Here is a 23,886-nt window from a genome sequence, read left to right as displayed (position 1 = left end):
GTTAATAGTTCTGACTTTCAAGAGGTATCGTAATTAAATTTGATAATGACATGTAAAAAAAATAGTGGAGGCCAACAGATCCCATAATGCAGTTTTTTTTTCATTTTTAAAGCTAGAATAAAAATAAATAGAGAGGTGTAGAGGAAAGTTATGGCATTTATTTTTCATTAATAAAAGTATTAATAGTTTATTTTTCTCATTTGTGTTTTTATCATCAGATTAACGTACTTAACTCTATTAAACATACTCGTGTTTTAAGATTTTTACAAATATTTGTTGAAAAGATTTTTTTCTGGATTTTGTTTTTCATTTAGCTTAGATTAACTTCTCCAAATGGACATTTTTTACAGTGTGCCCCACACCAGCGCCAATTCCCCTTCTGCCGTGTTTCCAATAAAAATGGCGCGAGCGGAACATTATCCAGTGAAGGCAGGGTGTTTTTTTTTTTGGTGTTTTTTTTTAATCAACCTTTTAATCAATATCTGATTAGTCTTCCTGTTAATCGCGACCAACGGGCTTTTATTTATGCGATCTTAAACATCAGCTCGCACAATGGGTCATCTTGCTTGAATAGAAAGGCGGTCCGAGGAAGAAGGGGACCGTGTGTAATTGGGATGGTGCGTGTGCGCCTCACTCAGGGGGTCCAAAAGCAGGGATGAGGACTGGGATCAGGGCTTCTCTCTCACCTGGTGTCATAGATGGCGAACAACTTCTTGTTTCCGTCAACAGCATTCCTGAAAGAAGAGGTGGGATGACATCATTCATCAATGAAAGAGAATTTGACCAATGAAAAATGATTCTGTGTTTGAATCAATGCCGTAGCGTATATGTAATATTACTAAAGTTGCATGCTTTTTTTATGCTTTAATTGAGTGTTAAACAGTGGGGTGAGTACAGGACACATAATGACGGACACTGGGAGTCCTCAGGGACACGCCCCTCTCTCTGCAGGAGCTGTCCGCCAGCCGTGGTGCTGGACTCAGTCTCTTATGTGGGCACACTTGTTTTCTTTACCGTCCACAGACTGCAACTCGGGACGGAGTAAAGCACGCGGACGGAGGCTAAACGTCACTCACTAATTACTAAACGTGGAGCTCGGCTACCCTCTTACGGCAGACGTCAGGATGATAAGTGTGTCCCTGGACAGTGGTGTGTGGGAATTAAAGCGGTGGGAAAATTTGTTTCATTGCAGATTTGTTTTTTGTTTTTGTTTCATTTTAGCACGCTTCAGTGTTTTAGATTACAAATAAATTCTAATGAGAAACAAAGGTGATTCTGAGTAAAACATTTAAATGATTTGCTTTTTCAAAGAATGGTCTATAGTGACCTGGCTTGGACTGTGAAAAAGTACTTGCACCCCATTATATCTGAGGTGAAATCAACAGATGTGACATCTTTAACATAAGTTTAACCAAATTTATGTCTGGACCACTCACAACCTTCTTTTTGCTTTTCTTTTAGTTTTGTGGTGCTGTTTAGAAGTGGACTTGTTGGTGTGCTTTAGGTTATCTTTACCGGCTCTATATAAGAAGCTTAAGGTCAGGACTTGCTGGCTGAACACTCTCTTCCAGGATTTGCCAGGGCAGTATTCATAGTTCACTTAGTAAATGAGTAAACTGAAAGATTTCAATCATACAATGAGTTGGAACAATTTGTCATCATGGAAAGTAAGCTAATTAACATCTGAACTCAGACTTCTCTATTATTATACTCCTTGATAAACTCCGCACAAGAGCAGAAGCATCTCCAATCCCACCAACAAACACGCCAAAAACATCTAGTTCAATAACATCATTAATTAATGCTAATAAACTGATTAAAACATTGAACAACAGTTGAAATAGCAATGCTAATAGTTAGCAGCACAATACAGTTGCTTATTTAGTCTAATCAATAAGCTGAAGTAAATAAGGTAGCTTCATTTATATATTTTTGTATCAGGTTGCTACCAAAAAGAGATACAATTATAAAAACAATACTAGCTAACTTTTGGGTTAAAATGTGACCTGCAGGACAAGCTATTTAACATATGATAAGTGCATAACACTAACAAATAACTATGGATTAAATTAAATATATTTTGAGTTTGTTTTGGTTATTACATGTATTTTGTTTGCTTCTCTTTAAGTGTTATTGTTCTTATATTTCATATCTTGTAGCAGTTGGAACAGTTTCTTCCCATTAAAATCCACTTGTTTTTAAACTGTACTGACTTTTCCTGCTCTCACTTTTCACTCTGGAAGTGATTGTGTTTTCTCCGTTCAACCAGACGGACATTGCTGCACACTTAAACACCAGTAGGTCTCAGTCAATGGACAATGTCAGCAGACTTCCAGCCTGTTCGCATTATTGTATAAGAATGTCTTTCGTCCTTTAACCTTTCTTCCACAGTTTCATGTCACGTAGGTGGACGATCATTTCTATGTCAATGAAATTTTGCCTGGGGACAATTGGTCTGTGTTTTTGTGTAGTAAGATGATTTAAAGGGGTGGGGGGGGGGGACAATATTGTTGTTTAAAGGAAACGTTCCTCCCAAACCAACGATGAAAAGCATCTAATTAAAAAAATGATTAGCTGCAGCATTGTATTTTCCCGCACCGACAGTAGGCGGTGCAAAAAAAAAAAAAAAAAAAGTGAATAAAGGAGGGAAAAAACGTGGAGTGAATCCAGTCTCCTCAGAGGCTGGCCAACGAGCCAGAAGAGGCAGCCCCCTTCTTCTTCTGCTGCTGCTGCTGGTGGTGGTGGTGGTGTAACACTTCTGGAGGCGATGCGGTAAAGCCTTGAAGGAGGAGAGAAGCAGAGAGACACCTCCTGATGGGGAGCCGCTGATTGACAGAGAGGAAAGCAGAAAGAGAGAGTGCGGAAACAGCGCATGGTGAGGAAGCCAAAGAGGAGGAGAAAGAGGAGGAGGTGAGACGAGTGACTAGCAACAGAGAAGAATAAGTGGTGGTACAGTCCGACTGTAGACCCTCTGCCTCCAGGCGCTCGGTAGAGATGGATCCGCATTCAGGTTGATGCTTTTCCTCTTTATTCTCAGACATAATTCCTTTTTGTGTTCAGATAGAGAGGATGCAAATATGTGGCGATAGAGGAGAAGGGAATAGACGGTACAGAGGATGGGGGAAGGCAGGGTATGGGGGGCGGAGGGTTGCCCACATGTTTTGCAATACCCTGAATTCATTGGAATAGAACATGCTGCAGAAAACTATGCTTACTTTCTTTCTCATGAGGGGATTTTATCTGTTGGTTGTGTTTTCATGTCACTCCTGGCTGTTGAAGGAGTTGCAGACTGCAGCTTCTGTGAACACACATCGTCCCACTGCTTGATTTAGTGCTGCTCTGCCTCGGCATTCAGAGGAACAAAGAGTTTTTGCCTCCTAAATGGGATTCGTCTTCAAAATAATTGTCAGATTTTCTTTCCATCTTTTGCATTCAAACGGAGCGAAAGAGATTTACACTCTTTGCTTTTGTGTGTTGCAGCTCTCAACAACATGACTTGGCTTGTGCTTTCCCTCCTGCTCCTGCTCGGATGCCAAGATAGGTAAACTGATGCCACTAAATGAAACCTCCTGAAACACTTTACTCATTCACCTGCTCTGGGACAAAAAAACAACAACAAACCTCTCAGAGATAATTGTACGTATGTATTGCGATAAAATCCAGAACGTGTTGCCTTTTTCCCACTTATTGATCACTTGTTTGAAACGCTAGAGTGTTAAAAAAGTACAAATTAAAATTTTCTGAGTTGAAACTTTCATGTTTATAACGTTTTTTTTATGTCTCCTCCTTTAAAAGAAAGGGAGAAAACAGACACAAAGCTGTAAATAAACAAACAAAAAAAGGGTCAACTTCATCTCATAACGCCTTCCCTCTTGCTTTATTTATAAGGAGAGCTCGTTTGTTTGCATTTGAATCACATATCTAAGCGCTAATTATCTCTACTGGTCCTTGTAAGCAGCACATATGTTCAATAATTAATCACAACAAGTCTGGCCTCGATACGGCTGGCTAATTAATCACAATAACCATGTCACGTTTGACGTCCTGCAGTTTTAACCAACGCCATGATCATCTCTCTCTCCCCCCCCCCACCACTCCTCCATTTTTCTTTCCTTTTCCTCACCTCCCCACTTCCTTCCTCCCAGTCTTTGCCAGCAGTCGTCGGAAGCTCAGAAAGAGGAGGACGCCAACGAGGACAGCACGGTTTTCACCAGGATCCTGGACAGCCTCCTGGACGGCTACGACAACAGGCTCCGCCCGGGACTCGGAGGTTCAGTCACATCCAATGTGTCCATTCAGGCTGAGTAATTCTTTTTGGGCAACAGATTCTGGGGTACAAGCGGCGCCAGTTGACGTAAGGGTGGCCAGTCTCCATCAATCTAGCTGTCGTCACCACAACCAGAATGCGGATCTCTGAGGTGTTTTATTAATGCTCCTCGCCCTGGCAACAGGAGATAACCTTGAGAGCCAGCAAAGTGTCATTCAAAAATGGAGATGTTCCTTTTTTTTCTTTTTCCTGAGGGACTTCTGAAATGAAAGCTTTTTATTCCTTCTGTCTCTTAACAGCTTGCTGCTTATTATGCTTTTACTCCTAAATTCCCCTGAGCTTTTTTGTGTTGCCCCTCTTCCATCCCCTGTTAGCGTTCACCTTGTCGCCACGTGCAGACAGAAGTTGTCCAATAATGGAAAGAAATCAGGACATTTTCTTTTTCCTTCTTCTTCACTTTTATTTATAAATTTTTTTTTGTAACCGCGATGTGTCACGGCAAAAGGCAGCTCTCAGAGCCTGGTAACGGTTGCTACCCTTGACAAGAGGGCCTAAAAATACATGTCAGAAAAACACAGGCCTCCATTCGGCATTCAACAAGCTGCTTGAAAAACTGTGCAACCAACCGCATTTAGAGGCCTACAATCAGATCCATATTCACAAAAACACAAAACGCTTCCTGACCTTTTCTCTCTGTTGCTCTTTGGCATTTTTGAACGGTCACCTTGTCCCTAAATAAATCACAATTAGCATAAATTTTCGACCCTATTAAAATGTTTGCTTCTTGTACTAACTTGTCTAATTACCTGCTTTTCTTCCAATTACATTCTATCCATTCCCCAGAGAATGTGACGGAAATCAAGACGAACATCTTTGTCACCAGCTTCGGTCCAGTGTCCGACACAGAGATGGTGAGTTCTTCCACTGCAAACACTGCAGATGCAAACCCTTTTTATGTTTACAAGTCTGCTAGGGTCAAAACTGTACATACATTCAGCTAAATATTTTTCAAAGATCGTCTTATTTTCAGAGGGCAATTTACTTCCACTTAATGAGCAAGAAGACCCAACCTGTCTCTTTAAGATTACATATAATTGGTAAGACCGATAGGTTGCCAACCATGGAACCAAAACCTTCAAACTTGACTGAAATCTGCCCAAATTGACCGGCTAAATCCCTAGATGTGTGGAAGAGTCGAGGCCAGGTTTTCAAACCCAAGGATGTACCAGCTGTCAAGCATGGTGATGACAGAATCCTCAAAAGCTAAATCCAGACCATTTAAATGAACTCGACCAGTTTTGTTAGCAATAAGGATCAAATATCCAGCCAGGATTATGTCAGAAGTTTGTTGGTGACCACAAAAATCATGTAACATGACAAATGTATGTAATCTCTTATCCAGACCATCACCACCTTTTACTGTCACCACCAACTCCTATAAATTGGTTGGTACCACGAGGGTGAACAACTGGTCATGTGGTCATCCCGTTAAAAAAAAACTTCGGTATCCTACTTACCATATCAGCTCAATAATACTTGCGAATCATGTGATTGTAACTTTTGGGAACTACTTCAGTTCGGCTGCTCCATTCCAATGTGTTCCAAATGATTTCCATTAATCCTTTCTCCTTCGAACCACAACATCCTACCTGGACATTAAATCTCCTTTTTCAGGATTTTTCCCCATTACCTTCCTCCCACATCCTTGCACAGTTTTGACACCAAACTCATCAAACTTGCCTTTTTTATTTTTTTTTGCCATAATGAACTCGAAAGAAGCATTGCCACTGTATAATGATTGATTTATAGACTACGGCAGGAGGCTTGAACGTCCCTTCAGTTGCTTAAAGCATTTATGTCAGCCTGCTAACAGCGTCATTATTCTGTCGGCTATCGCGGTCGTTTGTTTTCAGAGCTTGAAGCGAGCGCGCGCGCGCGCGTGCTCAAGTTTTATGACAGATTTATGAAGTGCAGTGTCCAACCTCCGTGTTTCCGAAGCGCTGAAAGTAAAATAGATGCGACAAATTCTGAAAGTCTGCCAAGATTAATTTATTTTGCTTGAAAAATGTCTTCACCACCGTGGCTTTTCGTCTCAGGAATACACCATAGACGTGTTCTTTCGTCAAAGCTGGAAGGACGAGCGTCTCTGCTTCAAAGGCCCCATGGAGATGCTCCCATTAAACAACCTGCTGGCCAGCAACATCTGGACTCCTGATACATTCTTCCTCAACGGCAAGAAGTCCATCGCTCACAACATGACCACACCCAACAAGCTGCTGAGACTGAAGGACGATGGAACCCTGCTCTACACAATGAGGTAGGCCACGACAGAAACAGGTATGTTCTTTAGGTTTGTAGCATATTTGTAGCAAAAGTCCAGGATGTGGCTACAAGAAGTAAGCCTGAGGACAAACATAAAACAAACAGGCGTTGAATCCACCAGGAATATATCTGAAAGCAAATTTTGAAACACCAAGCTGAGTGTTTCACACGGAAGGGAAACAGCAGCACCTAGTGGTACTTGTTAGACGTTGCCAAAATTCTGGAAAAATAACGAATTCTCTGCTGGGTATTCAGAAAATCTCTAAATCAGTGTTTCTCAAACCTGGTCCTCACCGCCCCCCTGCCCTGCATGTTTTAGGTGTTTCCCTTCTGCCACACACCTTAATTGTATCTCTGGGTGATTAACAGGTTTCTGCAGCACTTGATAGTGATGCAATCATTTGAATCAGCTGTTCTGGAATAGAGGTACATCTAAAACATGCAGAGCAGGGGGGCGCTGAGGACCAGGGTTGAGAAACACTGCTCTAAATAAAGATATATTTGTTTAAATAAACTGATGTGAAAGGCCTTAATGAAGGAAAAACAACAGAGGGGAATAGTTTAGAGTAAAATATCCATTCATTGATGGGAACTCGTGGAAAGGAATAAAAAAAAGTGAGTGCATTCTTTACAATAACATGTTTCTTGGAGCTTACAGCAGTCACATACAGTGCCTTGACTGAAACTGAATGGAACAATTCCCTTAAAAGAATTAGTTCAAAGTTGTGTGCATGTATGCAACAAGATTTCACTATACTTTTACTTTTATAACTTTTAATTGTAAAATTAGAAGTTTAAAACTTTGACTTGAGAACCTTCATGCCTACACCAGAGAATTGACACAAGACGTAGATGGAAAGAGTTGAAACCGACTCGTGGCTTGGAAAACAGCAACTTGGTCCCACCTCTCCTGAAAACAAATGTGAGCCCTGCTCTTCAGATTTCTACATATTAAAGTTTAAATGTGACTAGTGAGATGAATAATTTTGCAGGGCATTGTAAAATTCCAGACTTCAGGATTCCGCTTCTTGCTGCACAGCAGCATGCTGCGCTGCAACCCGACAGACTAGCACATTACAGTCAGCACGACTCGTCTCGCACACACACACTCCTAGCATCACACCACACGAGTGTCGGTGACAGCTCATGTCTTCCGTCTCCCGAATGTGCCGCTGCCTCATCTAAAAGCCATTACTCACAGGAGAAGCATTTACGGAGCAAATCTGTCTAGTTGTCCCCATCGAAAATTTATAAGTTGCCACTTCTCGCTACGCAATGCAGGCTTAATGCATACCGACTCGTTGGTGCAACTACTAGATATCCAGCAACATGAGCAAGTTGTGAGCTTTTATCGTTTGGCAGAACAGAGTCGCTATAGTCATTCACGCTTCTGTTGTTTTTTTATTTTATTTTTTTATTATCTAACATTTGAGAAGTTCTAACAGTTCTCCTTTTAGCCTGTTCTCACACATGTAGTCTGCAGATTTAAAAATGGGTCGGTTCGTGTGAAAAGACAGATGGCGTCTAACAAAGCGCAAGCTCTGGCCCTTTTTTTGTTTCGCCAACTTCTCAACTTTTGCGCGAGATCAGATTGTCTTGTTAAATTTTCCTGCGGGTGCGAGAATATCTGTCCGTCTGCTGTTCTGTTCCGAGTATTCGTCATCTCCTGCCTTTACTGACAGACTCAGAAGACGGAAAAGTGGAACAATTCAGCTTTGAAGAAACAAATTAGCACTCACTTTTGAACTCGTAATTGTCATTTCTAAATTTCTTGCAGTTTAACAAGTTGTTGTGCCTGGTTGATTGGCATTAAAACATAGCCCTGTATGAGATGTCTTTGATAAAGAAATGCAAAGGTTGATAAACAACAACATTGTCTGTTAGGACTAAACTGACTGAGTTGAAAACATTACAAAGGTAGACACCAGAACATTTGAAAATCCAAAGAATTTAAAAAAAATTGTCCACAAAATAAATGCTAAAGTTTTCAAGATTGAATTATTCCCTTATCTTTTTATTTCTTTCTCAACAAGTATGCATTTGCATTATTTTTCTTCATATCAGTCAAACCCATATTTTATTTTTCTAGACTTTGAGTGATTCTGTGCTATTTCCATTAATATTGAATTACATCATAAATGTTTCCTCTGGATCAAGGATTCTGTGATTCTCTTTTTCCCTCATTGTTTTTTCATCAGCCATTTTTTGGTATCAGAATTTTCCTTCAACATCTAAAAATTCCATAATATTTTCTTTAACATTGAGTGATATGATTGTTATTTGTCTGAAGTGGTTCAGTCAAAATCTTGTCTCATTGTTAAAGCCATTAGTCGTTAATTACTTTCTTATTTTTACACTAAAATAAAAAAACTGACTGAATGTTCTGGATTGATTTTATTTGCCCGGGTTGTATCTTAACTTAAAGTTACTAATTTAGTCATCTGCTCTCACCACAATAATGGGACATTGCTCCATGAATAATTAGAACATTGTACTACTGCCGGCAGCCATGTTCTCATTAGTTTATCCCAGAGACCCCCTTTTTCTCTCCTCCAATCAGAAACATCGAGTTGTGTCGGCACGGTAACGCAATCTGGGCCCCAAATCAAAGGTAGCTTCTTACCCCACTTTGTTCTTCTTATTGATTTAATGAGAAAACCTCCTGCAGAATATACATGCAGGAGTCATCAGAGCGTAAAAACACACCCCAAGTGGATTTTGAGTCAGAACAGGTTCAGAGAAACAAACAAACAAACAAACAAAAAAAAGCTCTGTAACTAATGTATGCCTTGATACTGGGGGCAGAAAACAAAACCTTTAATATAATGACTCTTTGTGTGGTGGCTAATTCTCTGTCAGCCACCCCATTAGCTTTAGTGAATCACTAAAATCACTATAAACGCCGTATTATTCATCATCATGTAAAGAGCAGAAATACTCTCGGGGATTTAATTCAATCTAGGACAGATCGCTTCTGGGGAATAAAAGGGCAAGAATTACAAGGTGGTGTGCGAGCGCTCGATCGAGTTAATCCTGCACCAGCACAATGATCAGATCCGGAATCACTGTGAATGTAACAGGAAATGGGTTTGTTATTTTGTTTTGTTTGTTTTTAATAGAAAAGGCTCTTTGGGAGATTAAAAAGAGTAAGATCTGGCACTGCATAAGATCTCTGATTTTGTCTGCTTAAAAATTGAGAAATATAAAGTTTCAAATGATAAAGCAAATTAATTATATATCTAAACTTGGGAGGAAAAGAATGCAGGGTCCCTTTTTGACCACTAGATGGAGGTATTACCAGTTTTACAAGGAGAAAACCGCTGCTTTTGCAAGTTCTACTCAGATGTTGGAACAAAATGTTTACATTTCTAACAAAAGCAACATATCCTGGTAAAAAAAAAAAAAAGACTTTTGATCAAATTCTTTATAGATGAGTCTGCTTCTGAGCTCAATCAAAAGATGCATCCTAATAAATAAATAAATGTTTATGTATTTGGTCTCAGGTTGACGATCTCAGCAGAATGCCCCATGCAACTGGAGGACTTTCCCATGGACGCCCACGCCTGCCCGCTCAAGTTTGGCAGCTGTGAGTACAATCCCTGCTACAGGCGTCTATATCCTTCCCTTTACAGTGATTGGTAATCCCAGATCAATCACTGTTGCGTAATTGCATACTGCAGTCTGGTGCAGCCATTTACATTTAACTTTAGTCCACGGTTGATGTTGATTAATGCCTGACTGTCACATTTGGAGTCGATTTTAAGGCCAGTCGCTGCAGTGCTGAATTATTAGAGTCATGAACTGGCACAAAAAGTGCAAACACTGTCGTAACGGCCAGACTTTTACCCTACCCCCTCTTCACAGAGAGGTTTATTGAGTAATTCAGGGGAAATCGATGGCATAGGCTGAAATATGAACCAAACTTTATCCGGGGTGTGCTGGAATGAAGTTACACTGTCAATACTCAATGCTCCTTTCTTTCCAACAGTCAATAAAATCAAGAGAATAAATTTCCTCAAGTATGTTTAGTGATGAAGGGGGCCGTTCAGTTATGTGTCCTCCCTCTGATAGAAATGCGAGAGGCCGTCGTTGGTATTTAAAGACAGCTCGGCCCACACCTCGGGAGTCTGTTAGGCTTAAAGGATGAGGCTCTTTATCCCCAGATCTCAACGATGTGAGCTCCGCCCATCCTCACTATGTCAGATTACACTTTGGAGCGCAATCCAATTACACTGCGAGAAGGTGCTGGGCTGTCCCGGGGTCAGCATCAACCTAATTACCCCCTGGTGCAGAAATGCAGGTGAAAGGTGGAGGAGCATAATAGAAATATTGAGCGGATGGCAAGGCAGAACTATATTTTTACAACGAGAAGGGAGTGTTTCCTGTGACAATTAGTCTGCAGTCACACACCTATCTTGTGGAAGTGCATGCACCTACTGCTCAGTGGCAGAGTAGTGACTTATCTGGCAATTAAAGCAGGTTAGCTCAGGTGAAGGGCTGCTAATCCCCCTACTCTGCCCCACTTGCTTAACATAACTGCTGAGAAGCCCTTGCTCTGAGAAGTGAGTCCTTGCTCACTTCTCAGATCTACGCAGACAAGTTGTAGATATAAATGAAGAATGCAATTTCTGCAGCATATGTGCAGTGACTAAAATGCAGTCCTGGGATACTAAATATACCCTGTCTTGTTCTGCAAAATTTAGTCGGGAAAGTGGAAGCTGCTAATTAAATTGCAAGTGATAAATTGATCGTCAACAAGTGTCACTACTGCAAAAAAAAACAAGTTTTGGCAAACATACGGGTGTGTGATAAATTGATGTCAATAGAGAATTGCAATTAATTTAGAGAAGCAATTAATGAAGCTTGCAATGACTTGCATGATGCATGATGGTTGCTAGTTGGTTTGGAGCTAACTGGTGTGTTTTAATGCAATGCCAAAGGAGAACAAAATCAGAAATTATCCTAGCGATGCAATTGTCACTCCCAATCAAGCTAGGATGGATTGTTTGTAACCATAATTAAGAAATATAGAAGGGGTACATTTGATCTCATATGTCCAACAGTCCAAGTTTTACTGAAACTGGATAATCAGCAGGACAATTTTCAAACAGCAGCAAACCTGAATGACTGGACAATAGAAGAATCAGTTGGGGATAGAGTCTATGGAGAGACTGGAAGAGTTGCAGGAAGGCATAGAAGTGGAAATCCTTAGGTCACATCCCATACAATGACATTCATTTGGAAGTTCCCTGCGGAACAGCATTTTCTGTGTGTTAGATGACCTGCAAGGGTACCTGACCACACCACAAGACAAAGGGTGTCATCGTCTAGCTTGGGTCAGGGAGCATTTATGCTGGACAAGAGACCAGTGGGCCTCAGTGTTGTTCACTCATGAAAGTTGAGCAGAAATTATGGCCACCAAAGATGTTGGAGACATCAAGGAGACTGCTATGCATCAGTCACTGTTGTCACCAGACGAACCTTTCATAGTAGTGTTGGTGTTACAGTGTGGGCAGATGACTATAGTCAGCATAAAACTGCCCTATACTTTGTCAAGCTCATAGTTCCTGAAAAACATTGTCACCCTCTGTGAACAACACAGCCTTAATGTCATCTTCATAGATGACAATGCTCCAGCTCAACAAAGTCACGTAATTGTTGAACGGGTACTGGAGACTGTATGACTCTCTGAGACTTGAATCTCATAGAAAATGTGTGGGATCAACTGAGTCACAATGTAGAGGTTTGCAATCCTGTATCCCAGAACATCAGTGACCTGAGGGGTCATCCTTCAAGAAGAAGCGGATGCCACACCTCAACAGATAATATGCTGACTTATGAACGGCATGTCTTTGTCAAGCTGTGATTGATGCTCAGTGCCGCATGACATATTATTTAGATGTTAACAATTTTTGTTGGGTTTTATTTCCATACATTGTTAGGGATGAGGATATTATCATCGACTTAAATACCCTACTTTCCTGAGATAACTATAACGTGAACCTTTCACTCAGTTCACAAAACTCTGACTCAATCTGGAGCTGCGCTCCTTCGTATCATTAAAGATTGGCAACAGCTAAACTCGGTGCATTCACTTACTGTAGGAGGTGATGAGTTTGGCCGAGTTGTAGCTCCCTTTGCCTCACGCAGTGAGGCAGGAACAGCATCGCATTAAGTGTTGAGAAGTTGGCAAAGGTGGACTGTTGGGCCTGCCAAAGCCTTTAGCTCTTCGTTTGCATAATGAAATTCACCAATAATCCCTTTTTGCAATCTCCCCTTTCACTTAAGGTTGCGGTCTTTAGCCTGTCAGTCATTAAATTTAACCAGGCAGTCAACAGCTGCATGTAGCTGCCAAGTGAGCACCCAGGTTGGAAGCGCAAGGTTAGCATCCTATCTGCCCTCATGAGAGGCAGTGGTGTGAAAAGCTGTTCACACTAAGATTATACGACATAATCAGTTTTAGATCCTGACACAGACATGGCTACTCTGAAACCTTCACTTTGTTGTTTTAAGAAGTTGGTTTTCTCAATTATGACAAATTGTTGAGGTTCTGAATGAACAAAACGGCCCCATACCATCACAGTACCACCGCCATGTTTGACTACCCACATGTAACAGGAGCCACTGTCTGAGCCTTTCATGCCATTAGATTTGCAGTCGACAATGTCCAAAATAGTTCCTAAAACAATCCACTCTAAAAAGAATCACACAATTTTTGGGAAACAGACAGCACCAGGTGATTTTTGTTTCTCTCTGACCTACCTGGTATTTTTATTGTCAGAATGCTCAATCTTAAACTCCACTTTTACTTAAATTAACTTCTGAGATTGTACTGGTAAAAGAAAATAAGTTGTATTAGTTTTACATCTTTAGTTATATTTGCACAACTGATATTTATGCCAGCTGTGCAACGCGTTAAATCTGACGGTGTTGTCTTTGCTAACAAGGGAAACAACCTCCTGACCCAAAATTACTGGCCACACAAACACAACACAGTCACACTAGAAATCCCCAAGTTTTCCTAAGCAGAAACTTTTGTTTTCAGTAAAAGCTGTGGGAAAACTTTTTTCTTGCATATTCAATTATCTCAGCAGGTCCATGCTTAAAGTTTGTCTCCGTCTCTCAGATGCCTATCCAGTATCAGAGGTGGTCTACACATGGACTCAAGGAGCTGCTAAGTCTGTTGTGGTGGCAGAAGACGGTTCCAGGCTCAACCAGTACCATCTAATTGGACAAACAGCTGACACAGAGGACATACGCACCAGCAGAGGTGGGCAAGGCTGTTAAAACATATAAGAACTGTGAGATATTAATGACTTAAGTTTTATCTCAGGTATTTCTTGATCTGCAGTTCATGCATTTACTTTTTGACAGTGCGGGGCTGGTTTAAAAAGTTTTACTCATGGCTGTTCAGAGTGAATGATGAGTTCAGACAAACAGTACCATGACTCCGTGAATTGATGCCAGTGGAGGAGAGTAGCATATCCGTCACACAACCAGCTGTCTACAGGGCCGGACAGGCCTGTCATACAACACTTATCCCCGCATGAGCTGATGCGTGCACACATGGCCACACGAACAGACACTGAGCTGGAGAGACCTGAGACCAAGGGTTAATCCTCCCCTAACATCCCTCCAACCAGCCATCAGCCTTTGCATAAGAAGATGACATCACAAATCAGTGAGAGATTGGTTGGGTGGCTGTCACTGAGTGGATCTGCGTGAATAAATTTATCTCTGTGAACACCAGATGTCCTCACAGCGATAGATAGAAACATACAAAAGAGGTCATGAACCTGGGTGTTTCTCTGGGTGGTTTAGGTTTACAGCTAGCGTCATGGAAAAGCGTAAGGTTAGCTTTTACCGAATCATGAGTGGAGATGTGTTTCACAGAGGGAAAAACAGTCTCTAATCATAAGTTCTCACAAAGATGGAGCGAGGAATGTCTGTGCGTTGAACTGGACAGACGTGTGGAGGTTGAGCGGGGCTGAAACGCATCTGGTTAATACTCTTATGTAAAGCGGAACTGTGCACTTCCCTTTGGTTTCTAGTGGAGTGTTTATTGAAAATCTGGATTTCCCCTGCATGAGTGTTTTTTTTATACAACATAAGTCATTTTGCTTGTTTGTTTGGTAAAGGTTACTAAAATAAATTTAGTTACTGCCCTCCATCATTTGACACTTCATTAGCATTAGCATAACTACATGTTTCTATTTCTTTGTAAGAACCAGAAAAATGTTGGGGGGTTTTATTTGTGTTTCTTAAATACATATTACTGAATGGACTGAATTAGTTGTTTCTATTCAAAACTAAATGAACTGGACTTGCTCGAACCGACACACTGCATCTTCACATACTATAAAGTAGACAACATCACTGTGACCTATCTTGAAGATATTATTGTTGAATAAAAAGATAAAGAACAAATTTAAAAGTAAGATATTTCCTGTTAACCCTTGACTCTTGGTCTCTCAAGATGTCAAGAAACATCTTAAGAGAAAGTTAATTCAATTTCTGGTTCAACTGTGACTCATGAGATAATTAATTTGCACTTGGTGCTTCCTGCTGACCTGGAGTAACTCAGTAGTGGCTCAGTTTGATTTCCTTTATCATCACAATAAAAAAAGGGACAGATTTTTAACAGGGTACCCAAAACTTTAAACGCAAACCATATTTTCCCCAGTTAGATGGCTTTAATTGCAATAAATATAGCATCATATCAAATAGATCAAATTTGACCTATTTGAAAGAATGCATCTAGAGTCAAACACTGGAAAGCTTAAATTTCTGACTAGAAGTTCATACAAAATTATATAGGGAGCAGATTATTTAGCATTGTATAAACCTTCAATGGAGTCTTTATCAGTTGTTAAGGACCTTTTACAGGTGGGTAAATCCAAAATTGACAGTAAAATGACCAAATTTGCTTTTTTTTTTTACTTATGCGAGAAGTTGTTGATAATATAATGGTTTATCAACAACCATATGTTCCATCTGTAAAAGATTATCAGAAAAACAGGGACTAAAGGCAGAAAAATCATCATTCGTGTAACCAAAGCTTCTGTCTGGAAGTCGTCCAAGTCAGTGGTGGATATTGCCGGTGGTTTTGAACTGTAGGGTCATATACAGTCCAGTAGGTTAAGTCATTATGGTCAGAGTTTATGAGTAACTTTTACAGTCAAATATGACATTTTAAACCTGCCAGACCTAATCTGCGCATTTTGACCTGTCTGAGAAAGTAGTAGGTGTTCAAAGCGAACACAAAGAACAGCAGTGAAGTTGAAATCTCCACCGAATTTCCTATCTAGAGATACCAGCAGCTTCCTAAAAGAGGAAGGTGTTGGTATCTCATTTCAAAGTAATCTTTACTTGATTTCCTTTGTTCATCATGGCAACAAGCAATGAGGAAGGCTGTCACAGCAAAAGGAAATGAACCACTAAAAGGTGCAAGGGAGTTCAGTAAATTTGCAGAAAAGGCGTGCCATCGACAGAAGTTTACTGTTGCTGCTCTGCTCTATTTAAAGGAGCCCAGCGGCCGCCTGCTGTTTCATTTAGTTCAGATAAAAACATCAAATCACTCGTTCTAGTGAAGTTCAAAGCAGTGAATGGTTAATGATTGTTTTGACTTTCTTATGTTCTAACCTCTGACAACTTCATGGTTCAAAAACCTTCCTGGGCTCTAGCTGGAAGGTTTGGTCTAGTAAACTGTTTCATTGGACCAGACTGTCACTATGTTTAAGAAGTTTTTAGAAAAATCCGATATTTAATTTGCCTTCAAATCCTCTTGTAAACTTTCACTTGAGTTTGCTAAGAAAGGATCCTCTTTCAAGTTTGTAGCTTAGTGCTTTGGATGGATGTGACGGTGTTAGACTTTAAGTAGCACATCTAATTTTGGACTATACACCTATTTGAGAGCATGAAAGAGGAGATTAGTCCGTGAGTTTCTCTTTAGGTAGTTGACATCTCTAAGGACACAGTGCGTTCTGTCTCAGATAGCAATATCGTTCTCTAAATAACACTACGGTAAAGCTGCTGTACCTATCTCTTGGGCTTCATTTTTAGACGATAAGCCCTATCTTAAAGATCTTTGTATAACAAAGGAACTTACAAGTTGACCAGCATTGCAGCGTTGTTCCCCAACATGAAAGGAAGTTCCCCTTGGACGTTGTTGAATACAAATCCTTGGGAGAGAAGGAGTAACATCCAGCAGTGGAACATGTTCCTCGTCAACCCTTCCCAGTATAGATCCATGCATCAATGGTGAAGGTGCCCAGAATCTTCACGACAGCAGCAGAGGTTGAAGGGGGAGTTGCAAGAGAGCCAGCCTGGGGTCATGAAGGCGTCGGAAGGCCCGGGTAGGGATGCTCGGGTTGTCCCGACTGAGGCATCGCAAAGACCAAGGTTGCTATGAGATGGAAGTGACGGACAAAAAGCAACAGACCTCCGTCATTTGACAGCTGCAACAAATGCTTCCTTTTTCCCTCGCATGGCAACCAATCCCGTCAAGAATCATTAATCCACAAAAAGCTGCCAAATTAAAACAGGGGGGTGGGGGGAAATCGGCAGGATGAAAAGGAAAAGACAGGGAAGACCCACAAAGCTATCCCCCCTCCATCCCAGCAATGATTAGCTGCAGCAATCGTCCTTCCTCTTCCGCAGCTTAAAGTCTGTGCTGAGGTGTGTGTCAACAGTTGGAAATCATGCTTCGTGTGTGTGTGTCACCGCTGTGATTGGCAGGGCTCGGATTGGGCGGGGCTTCATCGAGAATCCCAGGACAGGAAACCTAACCCCCCTCCCCCCTTCCTCCTCTTTCCGTCTAACTCCCTCTATTCCTCTCACTGATGGCAGGATGCAGATTGTAACCAGGGATTAGAGAGGTTCAAAAATCGGATTTTGCCCCAGAGAAAGCCTCGTCTATTACTCTGTGTATGGTGTGTGTGTGGGAGAGAAAGAGATGGACTGGATTTTTCATAGCTTCCCAGCGCCTGCAGTCATAAACAGCTGACGGCGAGAGGATTTTTCTTTCTTTAAAGCCTCAAATTCAATATCGTGTCCCTCTCTTTCTCTTCCCCTACACTTCCTCTCTTGCCCAACTTACCTCCATCTGCCCTCATCCACTGTCAAAGATCCAACATTAACCGCATAACGATCTGTTCTCATAGTAATTAATGCCACTTGTGCTCATTGATTCACTTTAATAGTGAATCCAAAGTGTGTTTAATTTCACCATTATGCTCTGTTGAATATGGAATGCCCTGTCTCATCCAGCTCCATTGATTTTTTTACACTACTCTGCACATATCAGGACCTTTTTATTATGTACATAAAGAAAATAAGTTTTCAGAATGAGAGGGTTTTGACAGTGCAACATGACATCATTTCCTAACTCAAATAAATTTTTTGTCCTCAAGATATTTCACACAAAAGGTTTCAAGCAATCTAAACTGTGTTGAACAATTCATTTCTACATAGGGTGCATCTCAAAAGAGTGATGTACAAATGCAAAAAAAAAAAAAAAAATTAAGATGAAGCATAGTGGTAGCAGTATCATGACTTGGGGTTACTTCTCTTCAGACGACATTGGTACATCTTAAACTGGGGTTTCAGAGCATTTTAATTTTGCAACAGCCTAGTCAAAATAAATTTTACAGGAAATGTGTGAGGACCCTAAAACAGAGGAAATTGGACTAGAGATTTGCTCAGTATGTGGCCGATTTGGAAAAGTTTCTTCAAAAATAATCCTTTTGTTTAGCACCCCCACATGGTGAAATAATGTCATAGCATAGGGGATTTATATAAAGGAGCAGCAATTTAAATCTTCATTTCTCCAAAGATTAACAATATTTAGCCAAAAACAGTTTATTTTACCATCAGTTTATATATAAACAATAAGGTAATTAACTATGGAAATAATGCTCACTCAAAGTTTGCATTCCATAAGGAAGATTTATAGTATTTTACTGATGATATATTGCATCTTACCTCCAAAAGTCATTGTGTGGTTTATTTTGAGGCAATTTAATTAAAATGCTCAATCTTATTCACTAACCTTATATTCTTCCTCTCTCCGTCTCTTCTCTCTCTACTCAGGACAATACACTGTGATGATGGCGCACTTCTACCTGAAGAGGAAGATCGGATATTTTGTCATCCAGACATACATGCCATGTTTCATGACTGTCATCCTGTCCCAGGTGTCGTTTTGGCTCAACAGAGAGTCGGTTCCCGCACGGACCGTGTTTGGTGAGTGAAACATTTCCCCCACGCTTTCTTCATCTTGCCTTTGAGTGATGCATTTAGACATAATGCGGCTTTTGTTTGCTTCCAGGGGTGACTACGGTGTTGACTATGACCACACTCAGCATCAGCGCCAGAAACTCGCTTCCCAAAGTAGCCTACGCAACAGCCATGGACTGGTTCATTGCTGTCTGCTACGCTTTCGTCTTTTCAGCTCTTATCGAGTTTGCCACAGTGAACTACTTCACCAAAAGGAGCTGGGCCTGGGATGGCAAGAAAGCTCTGGAAGCACAGCACCCAAAGGTAACATCTACCAGACCATTTTCATACTTTCCTAACTGACATAACTCCATTTCACACTAGCAACAGAAATGCTATGTAAAACTGTGGAAGCTAATTGTTGTAATCTGTCCCGTCATAGAAACGAGACCCAATGGTGCTCTCAAAAAAGGCCAACAACGTTTGCTCGGCAGGTGTCAACTACACCCCCAACCTCACCAAGGACGTGTCCATCTCCACCATCTCCAATACGACGTCGGTGCAGCTGCGGGGCTCAGAGAGCAAACTAGTGGACCCCAAAAAGACGTACAACAGCGTCAGCAAGATTGACAAGATGTCGCGAATAGTGTTCCCTGTCCTCTTCGGAACCTTCAACCTCGTCTACTGGGCCACGTACCTGAACAGAGAACCGATGGTGAAAGGAGTTGTCGCTTCCACATAATTGCTTTTTTTGTTTGTTTGTTTGTTTGTTTTTGTGCGGGGTTTATTCTTTCCAAAACTGAATTTGTGTAAAAGAAGAAAGGGTTTGATCCCAATCAACCTCTGCTTTAGAAAAAGAAAGTGGAAAAAGCAAACATCTGCGCTTGAAGAACAAAGAAACATCTATCTAATTCAGGCAATCTGAATGGATGCAAGGCTGCAAGAGGTTTCCTTTCCTTTTCTTGAGGCCTAAAAAAAACTCTGCTTGGTAATGAAGAAACTGCTTTAAACTTCCTTCTCGTCTATCCTGCTGCAGTTTGCATGACATCTTGTTTAACTGGAAACTGTGGACTCCTTTGTCTTAAATACCGACCATGTATATGTCATCTCTTAAAGTGCAGAGGCTCACTTAGTTTCAATTGGAAAGTTGATTTAAAGAGTAAGCAATGCTGCGAGTATATTAATTTAGCATTTTTTGCCATTCATGTGATGTTATGTTCAATTGTACTGCTTCAAAACCCTTAGGCTCAAGCCTAGAATCCCAAAAGTGAGAAAAACAAATTAGGAAACCCGAGAGTTAAATATAAGTCCTCAATATTTACATAAAAAAATTAGTAAAGCTACATATAGACCAAGAATATTTCCACATCTTTTGCCTAAAAGGTGAAAAAATAGCCATGAATGACGTGTTAGCACAGTTCTGGGACTGGGTATATGTGATTTAAATTACATTTTAAGCCCTGCTAACTCAGCCGTGAAACTAATATACACAGCTGAGAAGCCAGTTACCTGAAAAGCAGCGTGTCACATACAAATCAGCGGAGTGATGTGGAGCATTCCAAGACTGTGATTCTGTGAAGTGACCTGGATTCAAGAAGCCTTTTAAGCATCCTTGAGCAAAACACTGTGGCGCTAAAAGCTCCAGGAGGTTTTACTTTCAGTTTGACTGCAGCTAAAAATAACAGTCGACTCTTCACCGTTGTACAAGTAGATCATCAAGTAGGACAAATTTGGGATTGCCTTTTAATTAATTGCGCATTTGTAAACCTTAATCTGTCCTGACAAACTGGTAATGCCCAGTGTAAAATGTTTCAAGAGTTACAGCAGGAGAGAACAGTAAACAGACAAAAAAGCCTTTAAATATCTCAAGAGTTTTTAGGTCAAGCTTTAGAAATATGACCTCTTACTTTATTCTTACACATCTATCTCCCAATATAGAGTTGTCAGTCTCTGGGTTGGTTTTACAAACAACTTGCATCTAAAAAAACATTTTTTAAATATTTTGCAGTCACCTCTTAAGCAATGTAAAAAGAAATGGGTTCAGTTGGCCTAAAACTAAGTGGCTGTGCATCGTTTCAGAGGGAAATGAGAATAAGCTTAAGTGCATTTCAAGGACATTGAGTCATACCAGGTGCTTTGTCTTATTCTGACTTCAGTTATTGTTCATTTTTGCCTCAGCCACTGTTACAACTACTTAAATATATTGAAAGGCAATTCATCAAAATTAGCTCAGCACAATCTTTAGTGTTCCTTTGTTTTGTTTCAGTGGAGTAATGAACCCAATGTGATTACTCTTCTAACGTAAAACAGGCCTCTTTACTAGCTAACTAGATAGTAAGCTTCTCAGCTCAGCTGCTAAATTGTAGATAAAATCAGTTTTTAAAGACGTTCTCTGTGCCTGACGATGTACAAACCAAATATTTCTTTTACTTTTTATCCTTTAACATATGCGAGTAAAACATTGCACCGTAGCTACGTTCCTCCATTTTTGTTTTTTGTCACAGATCTCAGTCTGCCAAAAAAAGGCTCCTCAAAAATGATTTTCTCTGTATGCTCTTCCTTTTCTAGCAACATAATGAATGTATTTAAAATTGACCATTTTTATTCAATAGGTTATATAAAAGATAGTTAAAAAAAAAAGGCCTTCTTACTAGCTGGCGATTTAGGAAGCTCACAGCTGCTTACAATTTGATAAAGTCTGTTTTATAAAGGGGTTCTTTGTGCCTGACTTTCTAAATATCCACTATTTTCTATTTTAAAAGTCATCCTCTGACATAAAAGAGTAGAAGCTAACAGCTTGGCGTTTTATGTTTGTTGTTATTTTTCCCGTTCAACCTTATAAAGGAACATACATTACATTTCATTTTTAGAAAAGCAAACTTTTTTTGCTGCAAATTTATGCTTAAAAATCATTTATTGATGTTTTTAGGCAGATGTTTTATTGAAACATGTACATAGAAGTTTTAGTTTTTCAAGGTTGCATTCCTAGTGATTCACAAGGAAAAAAAAAAAGTCCAATGCTGGACTTTGAATTTTTTAGGCGTACGCTCTTGTCTTGTATCTTTTCCCTCAAGTTTTGTGTGCTTTTGCTTCATTCTGTTCTGGATGTTTGTGAAACAAAAACAAACATTTGAGATTTTTGTGTATTTTCTCCTCTAACTGAGTCAAACCAGTGGCTGTGTGAGCAGAGGTGTGGGGTTAAGGCCGAGGACCAGGTTCTGTGTCGGGACACTCAGGAACAAAAGGAGCAACGTTTGCAGCCAACAGGATGCCTCTCAGTCTGCGCTTCTTGAACCGCATCATATCGAAGACTGTGAGACTTTATTGGCCATTTTCTTGGTGGACTTCAGGGCAGATCATATTCTATGCGAGTCTGTAAAGGCTTTAACTGGATCTCAAATAGGTTTTAGAAAAACAGCTCCAAATGTACAACACTGATGACCCATGTGGGTCCCAATTTTACCTGCATCACGTCTTTAAGGGCAACTATCAAACTCATGAACAAACTCATCTGATGACCATTTCTCATTCCTTTTCCTAAACAAATGGGCCCCATAAAAATTGCTGCCTGGGGACATCATAACCAGTTTCCTTCCTACAAATTGCCAACTTCTACTAAATCTACATTTAATAAAGACAATTGTATGATATTGTGACAGATAAAAGCTTAGTTCCTGACAGAATGTGTACTTTCTTTTTGACAATATCTACTTTGCCAGTCAGCTCCTACAGTGTCATATTTGTATCATGAACCTAAAGTAAACAACATCAGACCTGCTTGTTTAAAGTGCTTAAAGTGACGTGACATGTGGCAGGACTGATGCATTCTGGTGAGCCGCCGCTTCTGGATACTCAAAGTGTTGCTGTCTTGTCAGCGGCGCTGAAGTCTCTATGCTTGTTAGGGTGAAAGGAAGTGGAATGAAATGCGGGTGAAGGTTGACACGTCCGTCTGACTGTCCAGCCCGGGTCGACATGGCAGCCGAGGGAAGATTAGCGGCGCGGACAAGCTCCCAGGGAACAACCTCTGTCTCTGTGCATCTCTTCACACAGTAGTGAGTCTTTAAGATTGTTTGCTGGGTTGATTTGTAGAGCTGCAATAAGCATCTTGGGTTCAGTTCATGAAATCTGATGATAACCGTTGTGTTCCCGTGGTTATTTTCCCCGACTGCCTTCTCAAAAGCAGCATTTTTTCCCACTGCAGAGGAGCACCCATCGACCTATCCATCCATTCAACCTTCCTTCTCACCATTGTTAGCCAACAAACACCCGCCTGCCCCTCACATCTTCCTCCAGTGTCTGTCACAGACTCATCTGCCATACATCTGCTAGAAAAGGGATTTAGTTCCGCTTAAGTTGCTTTCATTTGGTCAGGGGGGCCCCTTACAGCAAAGCACTTTTCTCCGATTTAAGCCCCGAGCGGCACCCAATCCTTATGACAACTGCTTGTTTTTCTCAGTCTGGAGTCTGGACAGATTTGTGCGCGTTCTGGGGCAAACGCTGGATTGATTATGTGCACTTCATCCAATGCTAGCTCATGGGTAGTGAGGCAGGCTGGAGTTCTGGAGTTCTCATTTATGACTGCAACAGTTGTCTACTACAAACAGACATCTTTCTGCATGTAAAAAGAGAAAATGAATCTGTGAGGCAATTGTACAAAATTTTATTTGACCGATATTTTTTGCAAAATTGCAGCAAAGGTATGGTAGCTGATTCTCTGCCACTCTTATTTTTGTTTGTTTTATCTTCTGTATTTGTCATACAAAAAAGGGGATCAATAAAAATACTGTATAATACACATCCATGTATTAAAGCACTGCTGTAGCTCAACTGTGGCTTCATTAAACCCTGATTAAAGCTGCTAATATGGAAAGCAAATCGGACATTAACACTTGTTAGCGGTATTGATCCGATTCTCTGCTGATGTACGCAGCTTGTTACATACTGTGGATCTTCCATCAGCGTCTCCAGAGTGGATTGATTTAGTTTGTTTTCTCCTGCCATTTGGAGTGGAATTTTTCTGAAGCTCCGATAATTAGCTGCAAGGCTGTATTTGATGAAGAATAAAAACTCTGTTGAATTTA

At 40.6% G+C, this 23,886-nt stretch overlaps 2 protein-coding genes across 6 annotated transcripts in view; one reads left to right on the top strand and one right to left on the bottom strand.

Moving 5' to 3' along the window:
- LOC103476088 (gamma-aminobutyric acid receptor subunit beta-3-like) overlaps positions 1-17,251 on the bottom strand; it is a 57,174-nt gene extending 39,923 nt beyond the window's left edge. Inside the window, exons 1-2 of one of the 2 annotated variants that reach the window (XM_008428176.2) lie at positions 16,698-17,251; positions 687-734 (exon numbers count right to left, since the gene is read on the bottom strand). In XM_008428176.2, coding sequence (XP_008426398.1) covers positions 687-734; positions 16,698-16,840 — 191 coding nt within the window. In that variant the 5' untranslated portion in view covers positions 16,841-17,251. The remainder of the gene's footprint in view (positions 1-686; positions 735-16,697) is intronic. The other variant, XM_008428167.2, reaches the window with a different exon arrangement.
- Positions 417-23,886, top strand: LOC103476072 (gamma-aminobutyric acid receptor subunit alpha-5-like). 4 transcript variants are annotated; one of them, XM_017310858.1, is made up of 10 exons: positions 417-746; positions 3,481-3,541; positions 4,146-4,270; positions 5,111-5,178; positions 6,364-6,584; positions 10,093-10,175; positions 13,716-13,859; positions 18,680-18,832; positions 18,918-19,129; positions 19,248-23,886. In XM_017310858.1, exons 1-10 carry the CDS (start codon positions 656-658, stop codon positions 19,545-19,547), a joined length of 1,458 nt encoding a protein of 485 aa, XP_017166347.1. In that variant the 5' UTR covers positions 417-655; the 3' UTR covers positions 19,548-23,886. The 4 variants fall into 4 exon arrangements, with proteins under 4 accessions (XP_017166347.1, XP_008426378.1, XP_008426369.1 ...); XM_008428156.2 differs by lacking the exon at positions 417-746 and adding an exon at positions 2,676-2,875; XM_008428147.2 differs by lacking the exon at positions 417-746 and adding an exon at positions 2,676-2,910.

The sequence above is a fragment of the Poecilia reticulata genome, linkage group LG2 (genome assembly GCF_000633615.1).
Source record: "Poecilia reticulata strain Guanapo linkage group LG2, Guppy_female_1.0+MT, whole genome shotgun sequence".
Taxonomy (NCBI): domain Eukaryota; kingdom Metazoa; phylum Chordata; class Actinopteri; order Cyprinodontiformes; family Poeciliidae; genus Poecilia; species Poecilia reticulata.
Note: the sequence above shows the minus strand (reverse complement) of the source record. Positions and strands in the feature narration are given on the sequence as shown.

Excerpts from the sequence above, each read along its gene's own strand:
- LOC103476072 (XM_017310858.1), top strand. The coding sequence starts at position 656 with ATGAGGACTGGGATCAGGGCTTCTCTCTCACCTGGTGTCATAGATGGC. Across the intron at positions 13,860-18,679 it reads GGACATACGCACCAGCAGAG|GACAATACACTGTGATGATG; the intron begins GTGGGCAAGGCT and ends CTCTCTACTCAG. Across the intron at positions 18,833-18,917 it reads TCCCGCACGGACCGTGTTTG|GGGTGACTACGGTGTTGACT; the intron begins GTGAGTGAAACA and ends GTTTGCTTCCAG.